Source organism: Papilio polytes, unplaced genomic scaffold, assembly GCF_000836215.1.
Source record: "Papilio polytes unplaced genomic scaffold, Ppol_1.0 DF824247.1, whole genome shotgun sequence".
Classification (NCBI taxonomy): Eukaryota; Metazoa; Arthropoda; class Insecta; order Lepidoptera; family Papilionidae; genus Papilio; species Papilio polytes.
In genome coordinates this window covers 136,513-153,567 of record NW_013524957.1, presented here as the reverse complement: position 1 = coordinate 153,567, position 17,055 = coordinate 136,513, and the positions used below count along the sequence as shown (strand labels likewise).

Genomic DNA, 17,055 nt, shown 5'->3' with positions numbered 1-17,055 from the left:
AGATGTTTGTAGGCTAAACTGCTGTTCGGATCTCAATTAAATTTGGCACAAATGTAGAAGTCTGGAGGAACACATACTTACTTTTGTTCTTTAATTCCACGAGGACGGTCATGGGCGAAAGCTAGTTTATAATTTAAAGACCTAAAGATTTATTTATAATGTTACAATTTTTTTTTAACACAAATGTCTAAAATAATCTAAGTAGGAAGTAAGATTATATTGACTAACAAAAGTAAATAAAAATCGAAAAAAAAGACAAACAAGAATGCATCCCCAAGTATTGGTACCAGGAGCACATAACTTACTGGGTGCGTAGAGTCGTCTCGCTGCGGGCTGCGGCGCGGGGTCGCCCGCCGTCTGCGTGATCAACGAGCGCCGGCAGATGGGGCAGGTGGCGTGCAACTGCAGCCACGGCCGGATGCACGTCGAGTGGTACATGTGCTGGCACTCCAGCCGCGACACAGACTCGCCTGCGAATTCACCACAATGTTACAGTAGTCAGCTAAATATGTTGACAAACCCCCAGAATTTTGTGTATCCAGTTTCCGTGCATCATGAATACATATTATTGAAGAATATGTATGTGTATACGGTTTTTAAAATTTAGACTATACTATATAAAATATGGTCCGGTTCAGTCAAACGGTTAAAAATGGCATAGCTCTCGAAATATACTAGGAGTACATCATCATCTCCCTCCTTATTCTACTCCAGTAGCGTCGACGCAACAGGTTTTTGACTTCCGCATAACTATATCATCCATCATCTGTCACCACTCTTTTCTTGTTTATGTCTCCTTTCGCGAAATCCATCCATCTCTTTCTAGGTCTACTTTTAACCACCACACTTATAACTAACATTCTTTTTACATGCGATTCATACTTCATCATAACATGCCCATACCATGCTAACCCATATACTAGGAGTACATGACATCAAAGTAATGACCTTCTAGGAAGTTCTCCCAGCAGATAGAGCAGGTTGTGTTCTCCGCGGCCTGCTCTGCGGTGATGGTCTCAGTGGGCAGCGCTGCTAGCTGTTCGCCTGGTAGCGGTGGAGGGCCAGAGTTGTCCCATTGACCCAGCATTTGAGTTATTACTGCATCTAAGCCTGCAAAAATTTATTTCTAATTGTTAGATCGTTAATTTTTAAAAATGTTATTCAAATAAAGAAAAAGATATGTAAGAGCACACTTTTATATTTCATGCAGATAAAGCCTCATGGGAAAAACTAGTTCAAAAATAAAACTAAAATGTTTGTTACCTTCTCCACCTAACACATAGTCTCCTGGGGCTCCGACAAAAACTACAGGTGCTCCAGCAGCCGCAACACCAGTCCTAGGTCGACCGTTTTCTAGCAGCATTATTAACTCTTGCACAAAACCTGGCCCTGGTACTGGTGTCCTGGCAGAAAAAAAAATTAAAACTTTTTATCTAAATAAAAAGACTCCAAACCCCTCGTTGGGGATGTATAGTGATCTGGTGATGATGATCTAAATATTAATCATATTGGATGGTTGTTTCAGTACCTGTACTGAGACAAGGAGTGTAAGATCTCCAAATGCCTTGCAACCTGCACAATAATAAATTTTGTCTTAATAACTTGAACCCAAGAATAATTTCATTAGAAATCCGAGCACTAAACAATGTTTTTTTTACTTTAATATTCTATGAGGTCCTGGTAACTTTCATCACATTTCAAAAACCATTAAAAATAAGAATTTGCTGTTTTAAAAAAATAAAGTCTTACCGTAGTCCTGCCGCTGCCATAAATGACGCCATGTCGTTTAAAATCGGTGTTATACGCTGCAAAGAGTTATAATTAGTCATTAAATGTACTTTGCAAAAAGACATTTAACAAATATATAGAATAGGGAACAACATTTTTTTATTGGTAACTTTGTATGTTAACATATCAATATAAAATTTGAAGCAGACATGTTTCTCAGTGTTTGAATTATTTGTTTATTTGCCATTTTGACTATTGGATACTTAGTAGAGATAAGAGTAGAAAATGTATCAAGTGAAGTGTCACTATGCCTACTCTATATGTTTTATTAATTTCTTGACTTTGCAGAACTTAAACATGTTCATCTAATAACAATATTGTAGGGCATAAGCTCTTAGCGCATACTAAAAATCAAACTAACTGGAATATGTATTCAAACATGCAGTATACCCAAATTTATCAATCATTGCTGTAGTTCTGTGATTGGTATAAAGTGCTGCCAAAAATTGCATCTCTGGTTTTTCTCTATTTTAATTACATTTATATCACAGACTCCTTTTGTTGACACATTGTATGCAATAGATAACACTATCTTCTACGACTTTCGAACACAGATAAAAAATAATAAAAACTATATACACAAATGCATGTCATGATGTATTTAACAATTATATAGATATTGGATTGGTAATTATTTTGTACAAATGTAATCAAGTATAATTATTTTATGATTTAAATTTAACAGGAAAATCAATATGGTTTTCTGGAAAATGACAATTGAATTAAGAACATCAGTACAATAAAATTGTTTAAACATAATGTCTACAAGTAATAATAATTGTCAATAGAGATTGTCTAATATCTTAGTGGCTCTGAGTATTAGTATTAGTCTATGTGCAGAACACAATGTTAACTTAAGAGCTCAAAGGGATTGCTCCACACCCATATGACCTTGAGCCACAAGGATATTCTAAGATCTTATATATGTTATTTACCACTAAAAACAATAAAAAGCCATTTTAATGGACAGATATTTCATTCAGTTGTAATGGTAGATGACCATTATTATTCTACATACTTCACATTTCCAACATTGGCCAAACCCTACTAACAGAGTGACAATTACATAGCTAAATAGATTTCAAAACAGATGTATCTCTTTTGTCATTTTGGTTAATTTTAAATGAGGGTAGGATATCAATAACTCTATTTTACTCTATTACATATTAAAATTTTATACTTACTGGTCGACTTTGTTCCGAGCCCACTTCAATATCCTCCATAGCACTCATATCACCAATATTACTTATGTCAGCATCTGTGAAGTCATCACCAGACTGATCTGGTGCCTCTGTACTACCCTCCAATTGCTCCACAAAACCCCCATTACAAAATGGGCAAGAAAAATTCTGGAATACATAGTTATGGTTACATACTTTAACAGCCTTACAAATAAACTAGTTAAACTGAGTACAAGCAATTATTGGTACAAATTTTGCTTATACTCAGTTTATTCCTAAGTTTAACTTTATACCGCGTTTATTAAATGTAGTTGCAAAGCGAGCCGGTCATACGCAATACTTATGGGGCCATTCTGTATTATTTAAGACGTAGTTACAAAGAGTACTGTGAAATAGATAAAACTATATGCATGGTATTATTTGTCGTAAGCCAATAATGTACTCGATCATAACATAAACATCGAAGGGCATTTCCATATCATAATAATCATGCCAACGTAGTGTATTTCGCCAAAACCTGACGTTTTTCATCAGAATTTACACAGATGGCTAATTCGAGTGGATTGTCCTTGAAAGTAGTATTTAGCACATCCTGCCATTTAATAGTGATCAAATCCATCATCGTAACTTGTTTTTGATAATAACAATAAGATATTTATTGATTGTTACCTGTAAAACTTGATTGAATTCAACGTTACATCTGTGGCAGAAGAATCGAGATAAATTTCTTCGCTCAACTTCTGCGTCAGCCATTGTTGAGATTGACGTAATTACAAAATCTAATATTCCACACGATTTAAATGTTCCTAGGAATTGTGCTTTCAAGCAATGAACAGAAATTTATCATTCGCCATTTTTTGAGATATGCACAATCCAGTTCATAGAGTATAAAATCAACTTTTTTTTCTCATGAAAAATATGAATTCATAGATAATACCACAAAACGATCACGATGAGTAGAACAGACTATAAAAAAAGGTATCACATCAGACAATCTGACAGTGAAACAGAAAGTTACTTGTAAAAGTTACCTACCATTTATCCCTAAAATATCCGGAATCCAGATACGTCGATTTGGTGTCCATTTCGGGTATAGTGAGCGTGTATCATACCTAATTGAATTAATTTACTTTTTGTTTGCTGAGTCAGATAACTTGTCGGTGTATAAATGTAAAGAAGTTAGTTATTTTCGAAGGACTTTTGCGTAAAATCATCAGAAAGTAAAGTAGTCTGTAGATTTAATTCAACTCTCAACCCATCCACAAATTATACAGGTTCTGTGACACGATTGATTTGTTGGAAAAAGTCATAGACATTTTTTCTATGTTTTGTGTCAATGTCAAAGTCAAAATGACAGCGTGATGGTTATTGAAAATTGCTTGACTCCAGAATCGATATTTAATAAATCATTCTTTTGTTCATGTTTATTTTTAACTGGTTAAAAAGTCACACAAGGTATATTTTTGTAAACACAGAATGTGTCTGACAATAACAAAGAAATAAACTTCTCTAACCAAGTTATAATGTGCATCTATTAGATAATTATAAAATGGCTGGTTTTGGTGATTATACTGGATATAATCGACCTTTTGGTTTTGATCCGAACAGAGATAGTAACGATTTGTATGATACCCGATATCAACAAATATACGGTTATCATACTCCAATGACTGAGGAGTACCAGGGCCCGCCGCTCGTTATGGATGATGTTCCTGAAGAAGGTTAGTAGCTAGCTACTTTTTCTACTTTTAATTAGTAATAACAATATTCATTAGCATAACACTGTTATGTCCTCATTTGGTGCTTGAGTTACTAAGTTGTCATTTGCTATATGATTGCAATTTAAAAATTACAAATATTCCAGTCTATCTAAATATTTTATAACAATATTATACATAGCCTATGCTATCAAGGTATAAGTTAGTGTTCTAAATGTGAAAGAATAAAATTTGTTCAATAGTGTTTAATTTTTTACGTAATGGAATTTCCTCTTATTGTTAAGTTTGTACACCTGTACTTTACAAGTGTAGATTCACTTAAACATTTATATATATAATGTTTTTCCTTTGTTTCAGAAAATAATACATTTGTAACAACTGCAATAAGTGTAGCAAGTCTCGTTACAGAGAATCTACTAAGTCATCCATTCATTGTGTTGAGACGCCAATGTCAGGTATATTTGTATTTTACTATGGGTAATAGTGGTAATACCACTGATGGGTCTGGACATACATACAATAAAGTAATAAATATTAATCACTAGCTTTCGCTTGTGAATCCTTTCATGTGGAAATAAAATAAAAAAACAAAAGAAAGTAGCCTATGTGTTCTTCCATACAATCCTCTACATCTGTACCAAACATCATTGAGATCCGTTCAGCCATTTAGGCTACAAACTCTAACAAACATCCATCCATCTTAACTTTCGCATTTATAATATTAAGTAAGATGTTTCTATTTTTATTACAAAGAACAATTGAAATAAATACAAATATTTTTCAAAGTCACCCTAATCTAGCGTAGGCTCTGAGCCTCTCAATGGAGACATATAGTGAGCTGCTGGATGATTTAAAGTAAATTTCTTATCGAGTTTTTCTTTATTTATAACTAAGTATGTTCTAATATTCATAAAATGTTTAGGTGAACCGTGGTCTTAAAAGTTACCACATTGTACCATACACACTACTGCCCGTTGTTGTGAAGCTGCACAGGAGACAGGAATTAACAACACTGTGGAAAGGAATCGGATCCACTTGTATTGTTAAAGGTCTCAACTTGGCTGTAGAAGATCTGATATCAAAGGGTACTAATTGGCCTAAGTTAGTATAAAGATATCAAAATTATAAGTAAATGACATTTACAAAATAAAAAATTATGCAGTTTTATTAACAAAGGAAGATAATAACTACCTATTTTACATAGTATGACTTTAGACTGTAGTATTTACTACTCCATTTATGTTACAATCTCTAAAAACTATTTGTTGACAACCTCAGATGTTGAGTCATTACAAATTTCATCCTTAACATGAATAATTTGTAATTACTGTAAAATTAACTTTAAAAAATGTATCTGTTATTAATATTTCAGGGACATCGGAAAATGTCATTCTGTCTTACAATTCCTTCAACATGTAACTTTAAAATGGTAAGATATTTTTACTTTTCCAAAAAATAATAATTTAAGATGTTTTTTTAATGTCCTAATTTTTACAGTGTCAGTCTTGCTATAATCACTCCGTTTTACTCCGCAAGTTTGGTTGAAACAGTTCAAAGTGATATCGCCAGTGATAAGCCTGCATTATTTGATGTGTTCAGAGAAGGATTCCTACGTATTCTAGAATGGGGAACTCCAAGTAAAGGTAGAATGCTACCGATTTGGGCTATAGTACTACCAACTGCTGGGTTAGGAGTATCCAAATATCTAGCACAGTATGTATACTATTTCTAATAGTTGACTAGAATATTGTAAATTATTTAGGTTAATACCATCGAATATGGATCCATAATCTCTTGTACTTCTATTCAAAAATGTGTAATCAAATCCATTGATTTTCTTATGTTAAAAATTCATGCACTACATATATGAAAATATTAATCCAATATTTTTACAGTTTGCTATTGAGGAAAATAACAATCAAAGCCCTTAGATTCCAACAAAGACATCGCCATGAGTTGAGTGATTCATACAATTCCAACTTTCCGAAAAACACCCAGAACCCGCTAATAGAAGATATTAATTTAAAAGCAAATATCTTTTCCTTTGTTACTATGGAAATTATCTTCTATCCAATAGAGACTATTATCCATAGACTACATATACAGGTTTGTACATTCTTTATTTTAAAAACAAATTTACAAAAAAATACATAAAAAGGGGATGATTCAAATAAATTGATCTGAACATATGCAATACTTATGACAACCCAATATTAATTGGGTTTCTTTGTCTATGAAGGGTCTAAGTTTGGTCTGTTTATGCAAATAGTTATATATTATCATTCTATTAGTGTGTTTAAAAAAAACTTTTTTATAATAACATAGGTGACCAGCAATATTTAGTCTGTATAACACAGTCTTTATAACCAATATTGTATTGGTTGTTACAGTTATATAGTTTGTAACTAAATTCCGTTCAATGAAACCACTTACACCCTTTATTAGATCTATTCAGAGATGTTATTGTTGAATGAGTTAAAATACAAGACTATGTTACAATTCCCAGGGTACAAGAACAATCATAGACAACTTAGACACAGGTACCTCGGTGACACCCATTCTAACTGGGTATGAAGGCTTCATGGACTGCTATATTACAACAATATCAAAAGAAGGTGTATCAGGTTTATACAAGGGTTTTGGAGCGTTAGTTTTACAATTAGCTGCACATTTGGCTATTATAAAATTAACCACAATAGTGGTGACTGAAGTATCTAATCTATTGAAACCAGCAAGTACACCAACTAATTCTGATGGTTCAAATGTCTCGCAGCAAAAATACTTATTCAATTAATCAATTGGCTCCATGCCTATGTTTATATTTTTGAATAAGACATAAATGGCCAATATATGTTGCAAGTAAATCAGTTAAAAAAACTATGTTTCATTATACTTGTAGGTGTAAATTGTTGATTCTAGTTGTGAGACCTGGTTATTTTATTTTGTTGTAAATTATTTTGCTAGTTGTAAGCATAACCACAGCTTTTCATGTAAGTTTTAAATTATGTTTGAAATAAAAGGGTTTGTTTAAGTTTTCTTTTTTATTATTTTAAACTAAATTCTACCTATAAAAATAACAAATCCTAATGAGATAGAACAAACCTGCCTTTTAATAATCTACGCATAATAATTCGTCGACCATTAGGTGTGGATATTCTTGTTGTCCAACCGTGCCGACGCACTCTTCTCACTTCGTTCGGCCTCGGGAAATAACAACGAACTTTACTTCTAATAGTCGTTAATAAAAATGAATCTGGCTTTACTAAAGCATTACTTGATGGAACTTGAGACATTGTAGGAAAATTTCGCGCAATACATCTGAAAATTGCAGATGTTATTAAACAAACAAATATTTCTTATGTTAAAATGTTTGACTTACTCGTGACTTACTTTAATGGTTGCAAAATAGCGGTCATTAATCGAGACATGCTTAACACTTGTGTTTCTATTATTTCTTTTGGAATACGATCAGAAAAATTAGGAAGACATGTGTGACTGTCAGAGTCACTGTCATTTATATGTCAATGTCAAATTTTATGTAGGTACATAAAGTAGTTTAATTTTTATTAAAAAATCATTGCATTTGCAATTTCAAATAGATTCAAATATTTTATTCGAATTAAATGAAAAATTTATTATTAAAAACACTGCCAAGAATGTATTACTACATTTTCGATTTCGGAAACTATAAAAATTAAATGATGATTAAGTAGTTTGAACAAAAAATGAATCAATGTGTAATGGAACGTTTTGCCTAGGGATGTGTTGATGGTTTTTGATTTATCGAAACTTTACGACTACTACTTTCCAACACGTTCAAAAAAGAAATATCCAAACATTTATGGCAAAAAAAGAAGACGACCAGTGATTGCTACTTTATCTGATGTGTGTTCATTGAATTTACTATCGACGTACCACTAGAACGCATTCTTGTTCTGGGACTACTTCCATGGAATTTACTACTTAAATGAAAAACACGCACATCACTAGTTTCGTCGACTGTCGATATCTAAATAATATCTGTAGGCACCTATCTATATCTATATGAAGAAGAACTGGATATCTAAATATGGCGGACAAAAATAACAAGGGCGCTAAAAGATTTTTTTCTATATTTGTGACATTTTTGTAAACAGTGTAAGATTAAACTATTTATAAGTGTTATGTTTATGTGTTATTTAGCAAAGATATTGACGTGGAATTATAAGTATTATTAAATAATACTATTGTCAACACAATTGAACAGTGCGTACTTTGCTATATTATAGTTTTTTTTTCTATTTCCTTAAGATAGAAATTTGGTTGAAGACAATGAAAATTGTTATTCCAGGTGCAAAATGTCAACTATTAAAGTATGCTTTGAGATAGGACACACAGCTTCGTTGAAATCCAAGAAGTCTCCAGAAGGATTTACTCATGACTGGGAAGTCTTCGTGCGCGGCACAGAAGGCGCTGATATTAGTCATTTTGTCGAAAAAGTAGTTTTTCATCTCCATGAAACTTTTCCTAAACCTAGAAGAGGTAAATAATCTTGACATACATTCATACTGTTCAAATTGTTAGATCGTAATATTTGTTTACTAAATTATGACTTAAAAAATTGTTTACATTTTCACAACGTGAAATAACGTTTGAATATTGCAATGAAATTTTAGTTACGTAATTTAATGTAATTTGATATTTCACCAATATTTAACCCAATAATTTGTGTTATAATTTTATTTTTCAGTTGTTAAGGAACCTCCATTTTCAATAAGTGAATCTGGTTATGCTGGTTTTATTTTCCCTATTGAAATATATTTGAAAAATAAAGATGAACCCAAGAAGATCACATTTTCATATGATTTTACATTACAACGCACCGGTTCTCTCAAAGATCGGTTTATTTTTCAAAACCCAAATGATGATTTTAAAAAGAAGTTATTAAAAGGTGGAGGTATAGTAACAACAAACAATGCCTTTTACACAAATCCTGATCAGGAAAATCGAAGCAGAGACTCATTTACTGAAGAAAAACAACAGCTTGTAAGTAAACCAAAACTGTCTTCAGAAAATGTTAAAAAGCATAAATCTAAAGAGTACAAAGAAGAAATCCCACATAAAACCAGTAGTTTTGAAACTTTATTTGGTGCTCCTATACAAAAACCACCTAAAGTTTCACCAGATCCTAAAAAAATTGAAAAAACTGCAATTGCAATCAAATCTCAGAAGAAGGAAAAAGATAGGTCCAGCTCTGATAAGAAATCAAAACATGAACACAAAGAACCTAAGCCAGAGAAAGTTAAAATGAAAGAGGATAAGGAGAAAATGAAAGCTGATAAAATAAAACTTCATAAAGACCCAGAAAGATCTAAAGAAAAGCCCAGTAAAAGACCAAATGAAAGACCACCTTCCCCAGACTTAGTTAAGAAACGCTGTGTGAGTCCAGTAAGAAGACCACCAAGTCCATCACAGAGGTCTAATAGTGCATCTAGCATAAAAGAAGAATACAAATCAAAGCATTTATCAGAAAATTATGAATCAAAGAAGCCAAAGAATGACATAGAACCCAGGTCAGTAGAAGTTAAAGTTGAGAAAGAAGGTAAAGAAAAGAAGAAAAAAGAGAAGAAAAGCCACGATCGGGATAAAGAGAGAAAGGAAAAAAAGGAACATAAGAAAGAGAGCCACAAATTAAAAGAATCACCAAAAGAATCACCAAAAGAGTTGCCAAAAGTTAAAGAAGTGGTAAAAGAAAAGGAACAAGCAAGAGAAACTTCACATTCAAGGGAAAAACCACAAAAACCAGAAAAAATCATAAACAAGTTTTCAATAGAAAGACTCAGAAAAACTCCCCCACCAGAAGTTGAGGAACATGTTGAAAATCGTAAATCAAAAGAAAAAGGTGATTCAGAAAGGAAACATAAACACAAGAAGAAGGATAAAAAGAGAGATGAGTCAAAAGAAAAGCACAAAGAATCTAGCAAGGAGAAAAAGAGCAAACATGATAAAGTTGCTAAAGAAATGCCAACTGAGAAACCTGAAATTATTGAACTTAGAGAAACTCCTATTCTCAAAGAACGCTTAATACCAGAACCAGCATCCCCAATATCAATTGATACTGCATCTCAGTGCAGTTCTAAGAGTGGCCTTGTAAAGGCTTCCCATATAAGTGCAGAGGATGTAAATAGTAGTCATTCTGACTCTGAAGTATCCTTAATTGCTGATGATGAAGATGTCAAAATAAAAATTGAAAATCGTTCTCCAGCAGTTAAACATGCACCATCCCCCGAACCTGAACCAGAGCCAGAACCGGAAGCGGAACCCGAGATAGAACCGATAGTTGAAGCTCCACCTGTACAACAAAAGGAAAAATCAAAGAAGCACAAAGATAGATCAAAACGTGAAGAGAAACGTCGGAAACGGAAAGCAGCAGAAGAGGAAGAAATCGAAAGTAGAAAGGTGGCAAAAACAAACGAATTAGGTGTTTCAAATAATGACACTGAACGCGGCGAAAGCAGTGGCTCAGTTTCAGCTGAAACTAAAGTGCAAGACAATGGTGTATCAAGTAGTCTAGGTGAAGATGCGGAGCCAGGAGACCTGTCACCAGACTACATGGTGCAACTCCGTGGTCTGCAGCAAAGAATCATGATGATCAAGAATAATGAAGATTTAGAACGAGTTGTAAACCTTATCGCTGAAACGGGACGATATGAAGTAACAACTCAGACGTTTGATTTTGATTTGTGTATGCTAGACCGATCCACAGTACAGCAACTTATACAGTTAGTAGGATGTTAGGTGATAGATTTATGATTGTTAAAGTTATTGTAAATAAAGCTTTGGTAGATACCACATCGCTGTACAGAGATAGATGAAAATATATTGGCCACAGCAAGATTGCCTAATCAAGTGTGGTGTTGCAAGCAGATTTAAGTTTTATTATAGTTAGAAATAATCTCATATACATTTACTTTTAATAGTAATGTGACATTACTCATCTCTGGAGTTTAAAGTGCAATACTATATGCATAAAGTTATAAGACTGTTGATTGTTAAAAAGTATTGTATATTTTGTACATTTATTGTAATCATTGATTATGATTTAAGTTGAAGAGCTCGAGAGTTTTTAATGAACCTCCTGAGTCATGATGACTGAGAGGCTATGTTTATGTAATATGCTGACGTTGTTGCATTTCGTGTTAACTTAATAATAATTGTCAACACAAATAATAATATTTATTGAATATATTATCATTTCATTTGTTCATTCTAATATATTTTAAGATTGGCTTTTAATTTTGAATGTAATTATTGAATAATTATGTAATAGTTTCTACATCACAATAAAATCGAGTTTTTACAAAGTTACGTGATTAACAATATTATTAATTTTTCATTGTTTTTATACAGTAGTCCCAATCGGCTATGCTTTCTTGCTAGCCTTTGTATATTTATATTTGTTATGTAACTTATTTTAAATTATCTTTATTTTAGGTTTATATCTCAAAAATAAACAGAGTGTAAATTAAATGCCTTTTTCATCGTTTCCACCTTTTTTATCCAGGGTTTAAGAAAATAAATCAAAATTTGGACAGGTCAGATATTTATTATTCAATGTAATACAAAATAATGATGAAGAAATGATTATGAAAAAAAAAATATGGATAAAAATGAAAATGCGATTATGAACCCTTTAACAAAGTAGATGATGAATGAAATAAAATTCCCAAAAATACATTGAAAATAGATACCAATGTATAAACGGCGGATTGATATCGAAAATATAAAGACATTAAAGCGACCCTCAAAATATATTCCATCTAGAAAGCGAATGTTCATGTCTTAGTCGTTACGAACAATGCAATCGCGTGTTATAAACGTTGTCAATCGTTACCAGATGGTATTACTTCAGAGGTATGTCACCTTCCTCTATCCAACTCATTGCAATCGAGACCGGAGATTGAATGCAAATCGTTCATCTTTTCTTGCCACTCTTATGTACAGTTTGCCGCCATTTTGTGTAAAAGTCACCAATGTACTCCACGGAAATGCCAGCAGACTGCGCAGCGCCTGTCATACTGAACTCTTTAAATTGTTCATCATTAGATCCTGGCTCATCACCAACTAGCAGTATTAGTAGTGAAGATGTTTTCGAGTTGACCGAATTATCAGGATCTCCGGTCCCACCAATTTGACTTTGCTTCTCTTCCTCTATAAAATGGTTGCAGTATTCCAATATCTGGATGAAGTTGTGCACATGTGGTGGTAATTTACGTGGGTACTTCAATAGAGGCAGCGGTTTTAACTGTCCAGGCCGCTGTGTTTTAAGGAAACGCGATCCACTCTTCAGTTGTATTTCTAGCCAACGTATTGCATCTCTTGCAGAACTACGTTCCCGTTTCAATTCGTCCAATTCTTGTAAAACTGTAACCAAGTTTTTTTTCGTCATGAAACTAATTAAATAAAAGAATGCATTATTAAAAAAGTACAGACTAGAGAAGTAATGTAACAGTCTCTACTATTACAATGTGGAAAGAATTTAATAAAATAAAATACTTAAAAATATGTCCACCTGAGAGAAGTTAAGATGGATTGCTAATTTTTTAGATTTCTGAACAGGATACGGTTTTGAGTTTTTTTTTATCTTAAATGCTAAAGAAATTTTGTTTTATGACTTACCAACTGTGGGTACCAGAAATATGAAATTCCTTGTTCTCAATAATTGCTTCACCCTCTTTAAATGTTTGTACAATGAAGCCGTGTCTAATGCAAGTAGAGACGGCGCGGGTGTAGTTCCTGTGCGCTCCAGCTCTTTTACTTGAGAAACCAGCCAAAGACGACCAAGACGGCGAAGGAGACCTCCTTCTCGCGATTCTAACTGAAATAAAAAAGTACAATAAATTATATTAAATGTATTTTTTTTAAACTGTTTTTAGTGTTTACAATAAAAAATACAAGGCTGGTTAAAAAGAATACATGTTTTGAAAGTGATATTTCTTCAGCAAGATAGATCTAGTCTATAAAAATGAAACTTACAGGTTTTTTGGAATTGTGCCATTCTCTGGTTTTTTTATGGTTAACCTTGGTGGTGATTTTCGGTGGTAAATTCTTTTTATAATAGAATATTTTCATTGATCTGTTGAATCTTATTCTGGGTACAATCTTGGCAATCTGATATCCAAAGTCGATGAAATTTAGCATTCTAATAACATTCTCTTCATAAACTGTTGGTTTGTATTTAGTTAATAACTGCCATTCTGCTGCGTCTTTATCGAATTTGCAAATATTTGTGCCACGCAAATTAATATCTTCAGGCAACGGAATTGTCTTATATTCAAGTTTTAATTTTTTAACAAGAATTTTAGCATAATTTAAAATATTACAATCCTCCTTTGGAAAGTTATTGTGGTTTTTGTAATGAAAATAGTGTAGAAATATATTCAATAAGTCCACAACACATTGAAATAATGATTCACCACTTTCACCACAAGAAAGTATGAGGTCTTTTTCTAAAAGTACCCAATCTAGTAACAATTTTATACTTGACAAGAAATTATCACCCATCAGAAAGTTTTGTATTCCTTCAATATCTAATTTAGTGTCAACATTAGGGACACTTTTTCTATTACTGTCTTCTGATTTTATTATTGGATCCTTTACAATTTCTTTAACATCTCTGTGCTCATCACCATTGCCATTCATTGGAACATCTTCACTATCTGTTTCTTCATAGATTGATCCTTCACTTTTCGAGTTATCTTCTGACTCATATGTGGAATCCGATATCTCATCCTCTGATTCTGATTTATCTGTATCTACTTCACTACTTTCAGTATCTGCATCTGTAATATCAGAACTCCCAGAAGACAGTATACGTCGACGTCGCCGTCGTTTGCTTAAAGTCTTCTTTTTAGCATCTCCATTTAATTGTTTAGGTTCTTCTGCATCCGATTTGTCTTTAACGTCTACTTCACTCCTAACATTGTTATCTTTCCCATTCAACATTACATTTTCTTCTGGTCTTGTTACTTCTTCAGTTACATTTTTATCACCTTCTTTAAGTTCCTGTAGTTGAACTCTAGGTATGTATTGATATGCTGGACTTTTTAGGCCCAGAGACTCCAAATGCTTGTGTAATTTTTGTAACAGTTGAGCCAAAAAGGCTAAAGTAAACGCTTTAGAAGCAAATGCCTTAGGCTCGTCTATCTCAACCAGTTTTGCATTCGTAAAGAGACATATTTCCACAATGTTGTGTATCATACTAGAATTTAAATAGGATGGATTGATTTGTTCTTCCTCAAAAGCCTGCACATGTTCAGTATAATTTTTATTTATATCTGGTAAAGGGTTACCACTAAAATCCATTCCAATTTTGAGCTTTTGCGCTATATTACTGCACAATTTGGGGACATTGGTATCATCTTTGCCAAGAAACCATATTTCAGTGAGTGATAGGAACTCAGCAATTGTATTTTGTATATGTTCAGTTTGTGTACTAGTCTCTGAATCATTGATAGTTTCTAGAAATTGATTGTTCTTTTCAAATATTTTCACTAAATTTCCAATAGCTCCTTCAAAGGGTGACACAGAGCTCAAACAGTGAATATAATGTGAGACTGAATCCAAATTATAATTTTTGTCGAGAAATAAATTGCCCAACTGGTTGTATGGCATGCCTGATGACAAATCTACTTGACTGGCTTGCAAGTAGTAACGAGCTGCTATTGATGGATCAAATGCATTGGACATTTCAGCTTGGTAACGGCATAGATCACCTAGATAAATTAAACAGGAAAAAAGTGATGATTTAGCAAATTGGAGCTCATGTTCATAACTTTCTTTTTTATCTTCATTATCTTCATCAACATGTAGAGGGGTATAGTCCAACTCTTTAATCCTCACTTTCATTTCACACTCGATTCTTGTTATGATGTGATGAAAATGTCCGATACCACTCATTATATGAGTACATAAATATCCATCAAATTCATTATTAGATTCCCTAAACTTTTTTGCAGCACACACAGTCTCATAGTAAACTTTTCGCCAAAGCAGTTCAAGTGATTTCTTTCCATAGTTTATAGGATCGCAAAAAAATAGTTTTTCGCAATTCTCACGTAATTTCTGTCTCTGTACTTCGATATTTGTTGCAAACAAATCCGATAGACTTGTACATTGAGCTGTTGCTTCGCCAATGCGTCTCGACACATCACTCACATACCTGCAAAATGTAACATTAAACACGTTTTTATTCAAAGTGTTTTTGAGCATGTATTTATAATAATTACGATATTGTAGATTTTCATCAATAAAATGTAAAAAAAGGGAAAAGCACACAAATGCGAAATAGAACTAGTCCAGTCGTGGCGCAAAAAGGGATTCTACTTACCGATAAACTTTCCTAGCTCGTTCATCACGTTCGGCTATCTTAGCCTCCAGCTGTTCATTACAACTGTTCTTCATTTTCAAGTCATTTTACCTTTTAAAAATCATCAGGATGTTGATTTAAAAAACACTTTTAGACAAGTAAAAATGTCAATAATATGCAATAAATTACTCATTTCAGTTTCACTATTAATATCATTTACTCTTTGTCATTTATAATTTTTCCAAAACCAATTTGACATTTAGGGTTACCAGCAAGGTAATATGTCAACATTAAAGGATAATTCTTTCCTTTTGAAAACGAAAATGAAAATGCAAATTGCACAGGAAGTACTTGTACCGTACCATGTAACTAGGAAATGTCCCAGACTTCGTTTGTCAGTTAGAAGACTCTATAGTTAAAGAATCTTTGTACCTAACTTTTAGCAATGCACTCTCTTAAGTCAGGGAAGGAATAGTCTTAACATGACAGAAATTGTCTTACTTAGCCTTAGCGCTCATCTACAGAACAATAGAAACCTTAATGATTGTTATTTACAAGCAACGCAGAGTACAAACTATGTGGTATGCCCCGTGGTTTGAACTGTGCGTTTTAAAATTAACAGACAATTAGTTCTCGATACATTACTAAATACATGCAATAATTTCCTTATTACATAAGTAAATATGTAGTTAATGTCACGAAGGCCATACTTCCAGTTGTACAATACAAGTTACAATTAAGGGCTCGGTCTCGGTTACTGCAATTTGAAATAGATAACAAAACAGCAAATTTTTTTCAATTAGTATAAAACATTTTTTTTTTTAACTACAATACTAAAAATAGGCGTCGCCTCGAGAATTAGGGAATTTTTTGAATTAACAAATGGTAACATATTCTGATTGCAACAGACACAAGACGATTCACATTTTCAAATGGACTGCATTGATTCAGAATCAGAATTTCGTTAGAGAATCGTCTTAGAATGATTGAGAGAAGAAAAGGTGGCTAACTTTACGGAGGT

At 33.0% G+C, this 17,055-nt stretch overlaps 4 protein-coding genes across 4 annotated transcripts in view; 2 read left to right on the top strand and 2 right to left on the bottom strand.

Annotated features, from left to right (window-relative positions):
* The window catches only part of LOC106110344 (E3 ubiquitin-protein ligase RNF126), a 5,121-nt gene extending 1,249 nt beyond the window's left edge, over positions 1 to 3,872 (bottom strand). Inside the window, exons 1-6 of the mRNA XM_013292138.1 lie at positions 3,639 to 3,872; positions 2,973 to 3,137; positions 1,750 to 1,805; positions 1,264 to 1,403; positions 949 to 1,110; positions 306 to 470 (exon numbers count right to left, since the gene is read on the bottom strand). Coding sequence (XP_013147592.1) covers positions 306 to 470; positions 949 to 1,110; positions 1,264 to 1,403; positions 1,750 to 1,805; positions 2,973 to 3,137; positions 3,639 to 3,722 — 772 coding nt within the window. The 5' untranslated portion in view covers positions 3,723 to 3,872. The remainder of the gene's footprint in view (positions 1 to 305; positions 471 to 948; positions 1,111 to 1,263; positions 1,404 to 1,749; positions 1,806 to 2,972; positions 3,138 to 3,638) is intronic.
* Positions 3,873 to 4,313: 441 nt separating this feature from the next.
* On the top strand, positions 4,314 to 7,721 carry LOC106110334 (solute carrier family 25 member 46-like). The gene is made up of 7 exons (XM_013292111.1): positions 4,314 to 4,690; positions 5,045 to 5,142; positions 5,610 to 5,788; positions 6,060 to 6,116; positions 6,185 to 6,400; positions 6,583 to 6,793; positions 7,194 to 7,721. Exons 1-7 carry the CDS (start codon positions 4,519 to 4,521, stop codon positions 7,479 to 7,481), a joined length of 1,221 nt encoding a protein of 406 aa, XP_013147565.1. The 5' UTR covers positions 4,314 to 4,518; the 3' UTR covers positions 7,482 to 7,721.
* A 943-nt stretch (positions 7,722 to 8,664) lies between these two features.
* On the top strand, positions 8,665 to 12,101 carry LOC106110326 (protein ENL). The gene is made up of 3 exons (XM_013292099.1): positions 8,665 to 8,932; positions 9,018 to 9,208; positions 9,417 to 12,101. Exons 2-3 carry the CDS (start codon positions 9,025 to 9,027, stop codon positions 11,462 to 11,464), a joined length of 2,232 nt encoding a protein of 743 aa, XP_013147553.1. The 5' UTR covers positions 8,665 to 8,932; positions 9,018 to 9,024; the 3' UTR covers positions 11,465 to 12,101.
* Positions 12,102 to 12,278: 177 nt separating this feature from the next.
* On the bottom strand, positions 12,279 to 16,289 carry LOC106110337 (protein SMG5). Its single transcript, XM_013292123.1, has 4 exons — positions 16,056 to 16,289; positions 13,703 to 15,887; positions 13,346 to 13,544; positions 12,279 to 13,090 (listed from the first exon to the last, which is right to left on the bottom strand). The coding sequence occupies exons 1-4, from the start codon at positions 16,127 to 16,129 to the stop codon at positions 12,642 to 12,644; spliced, it is 2,907 nt and encodes a 968-aa protein (XP_013147577.1). The 5' UTR covers positions 16,130 to 16,289; the 3' UTR covers positions 12,279 to 12,641.
* Positions 16,290 to 17,055: the final 766 nt, after the last annotated feature.

Excerpts from the sequence above, each read along its gene's own strand:
- LOC106110334 (XM_013292111.1), top strand. The coding sequence starts at position 4,519 with ATGGCTGGTTTTGGTGATTATACTGGATATAATCGACCTTTTGGTTTT. Across the intron at positions 5,143-5,609 it reads TGTTGAGACGCCAATGTCAG|GTGAACCGTGGTCTTAAAAG; the intron begins GTATATTTGTAT and ends TAAAATGTTTAG. Across the intron at positions 6,117-6,184 it reads CAACATGTAACTTTAAAATG|TGTCAGTCTTGCTATAATCA; the intron begins GTAAGATATTTT and ends TAATTTTTACAG.
- LOC106110337 (XM_013292123.1), bottom strand. The coding sequence starts at position 16,129 with ATGAAGAACAGTTGTAATGAACAGCTGGAGGCTAAGATAGCCGAACGT. Across the intron at positions 15,888-16,055 it reads CGAGCTAGGAAAGTTTATCG|GTATGTGAGTGATGTGTCGA; the intron begins GTAAGTAGAATC and ends TACATTTTGCAG. Across the intron at positions 13,545-13,702 it reads GGCACAATTCCAAAAAACCT|TTAGAATCGCGAGAAGGAGG; the intron begins GTAAGTTTCATT and ends TTTTTATTTCAG.
- LOC106110326 (XM_013292099.1), top strand. The coding sequence starts at position 9,025 with ATGTCAACTATTAAAGTATGCTTTGAGATAGGACACACAGCTTCGTTG. Across the intron at positions 9,209-9,416 it reads TTTTCCTAAACCTAGAAGAG|TTGTTAAGGAACCTCCATTT; the intron begins GTAAATAATCTT and ends TTTATTTTTCAG.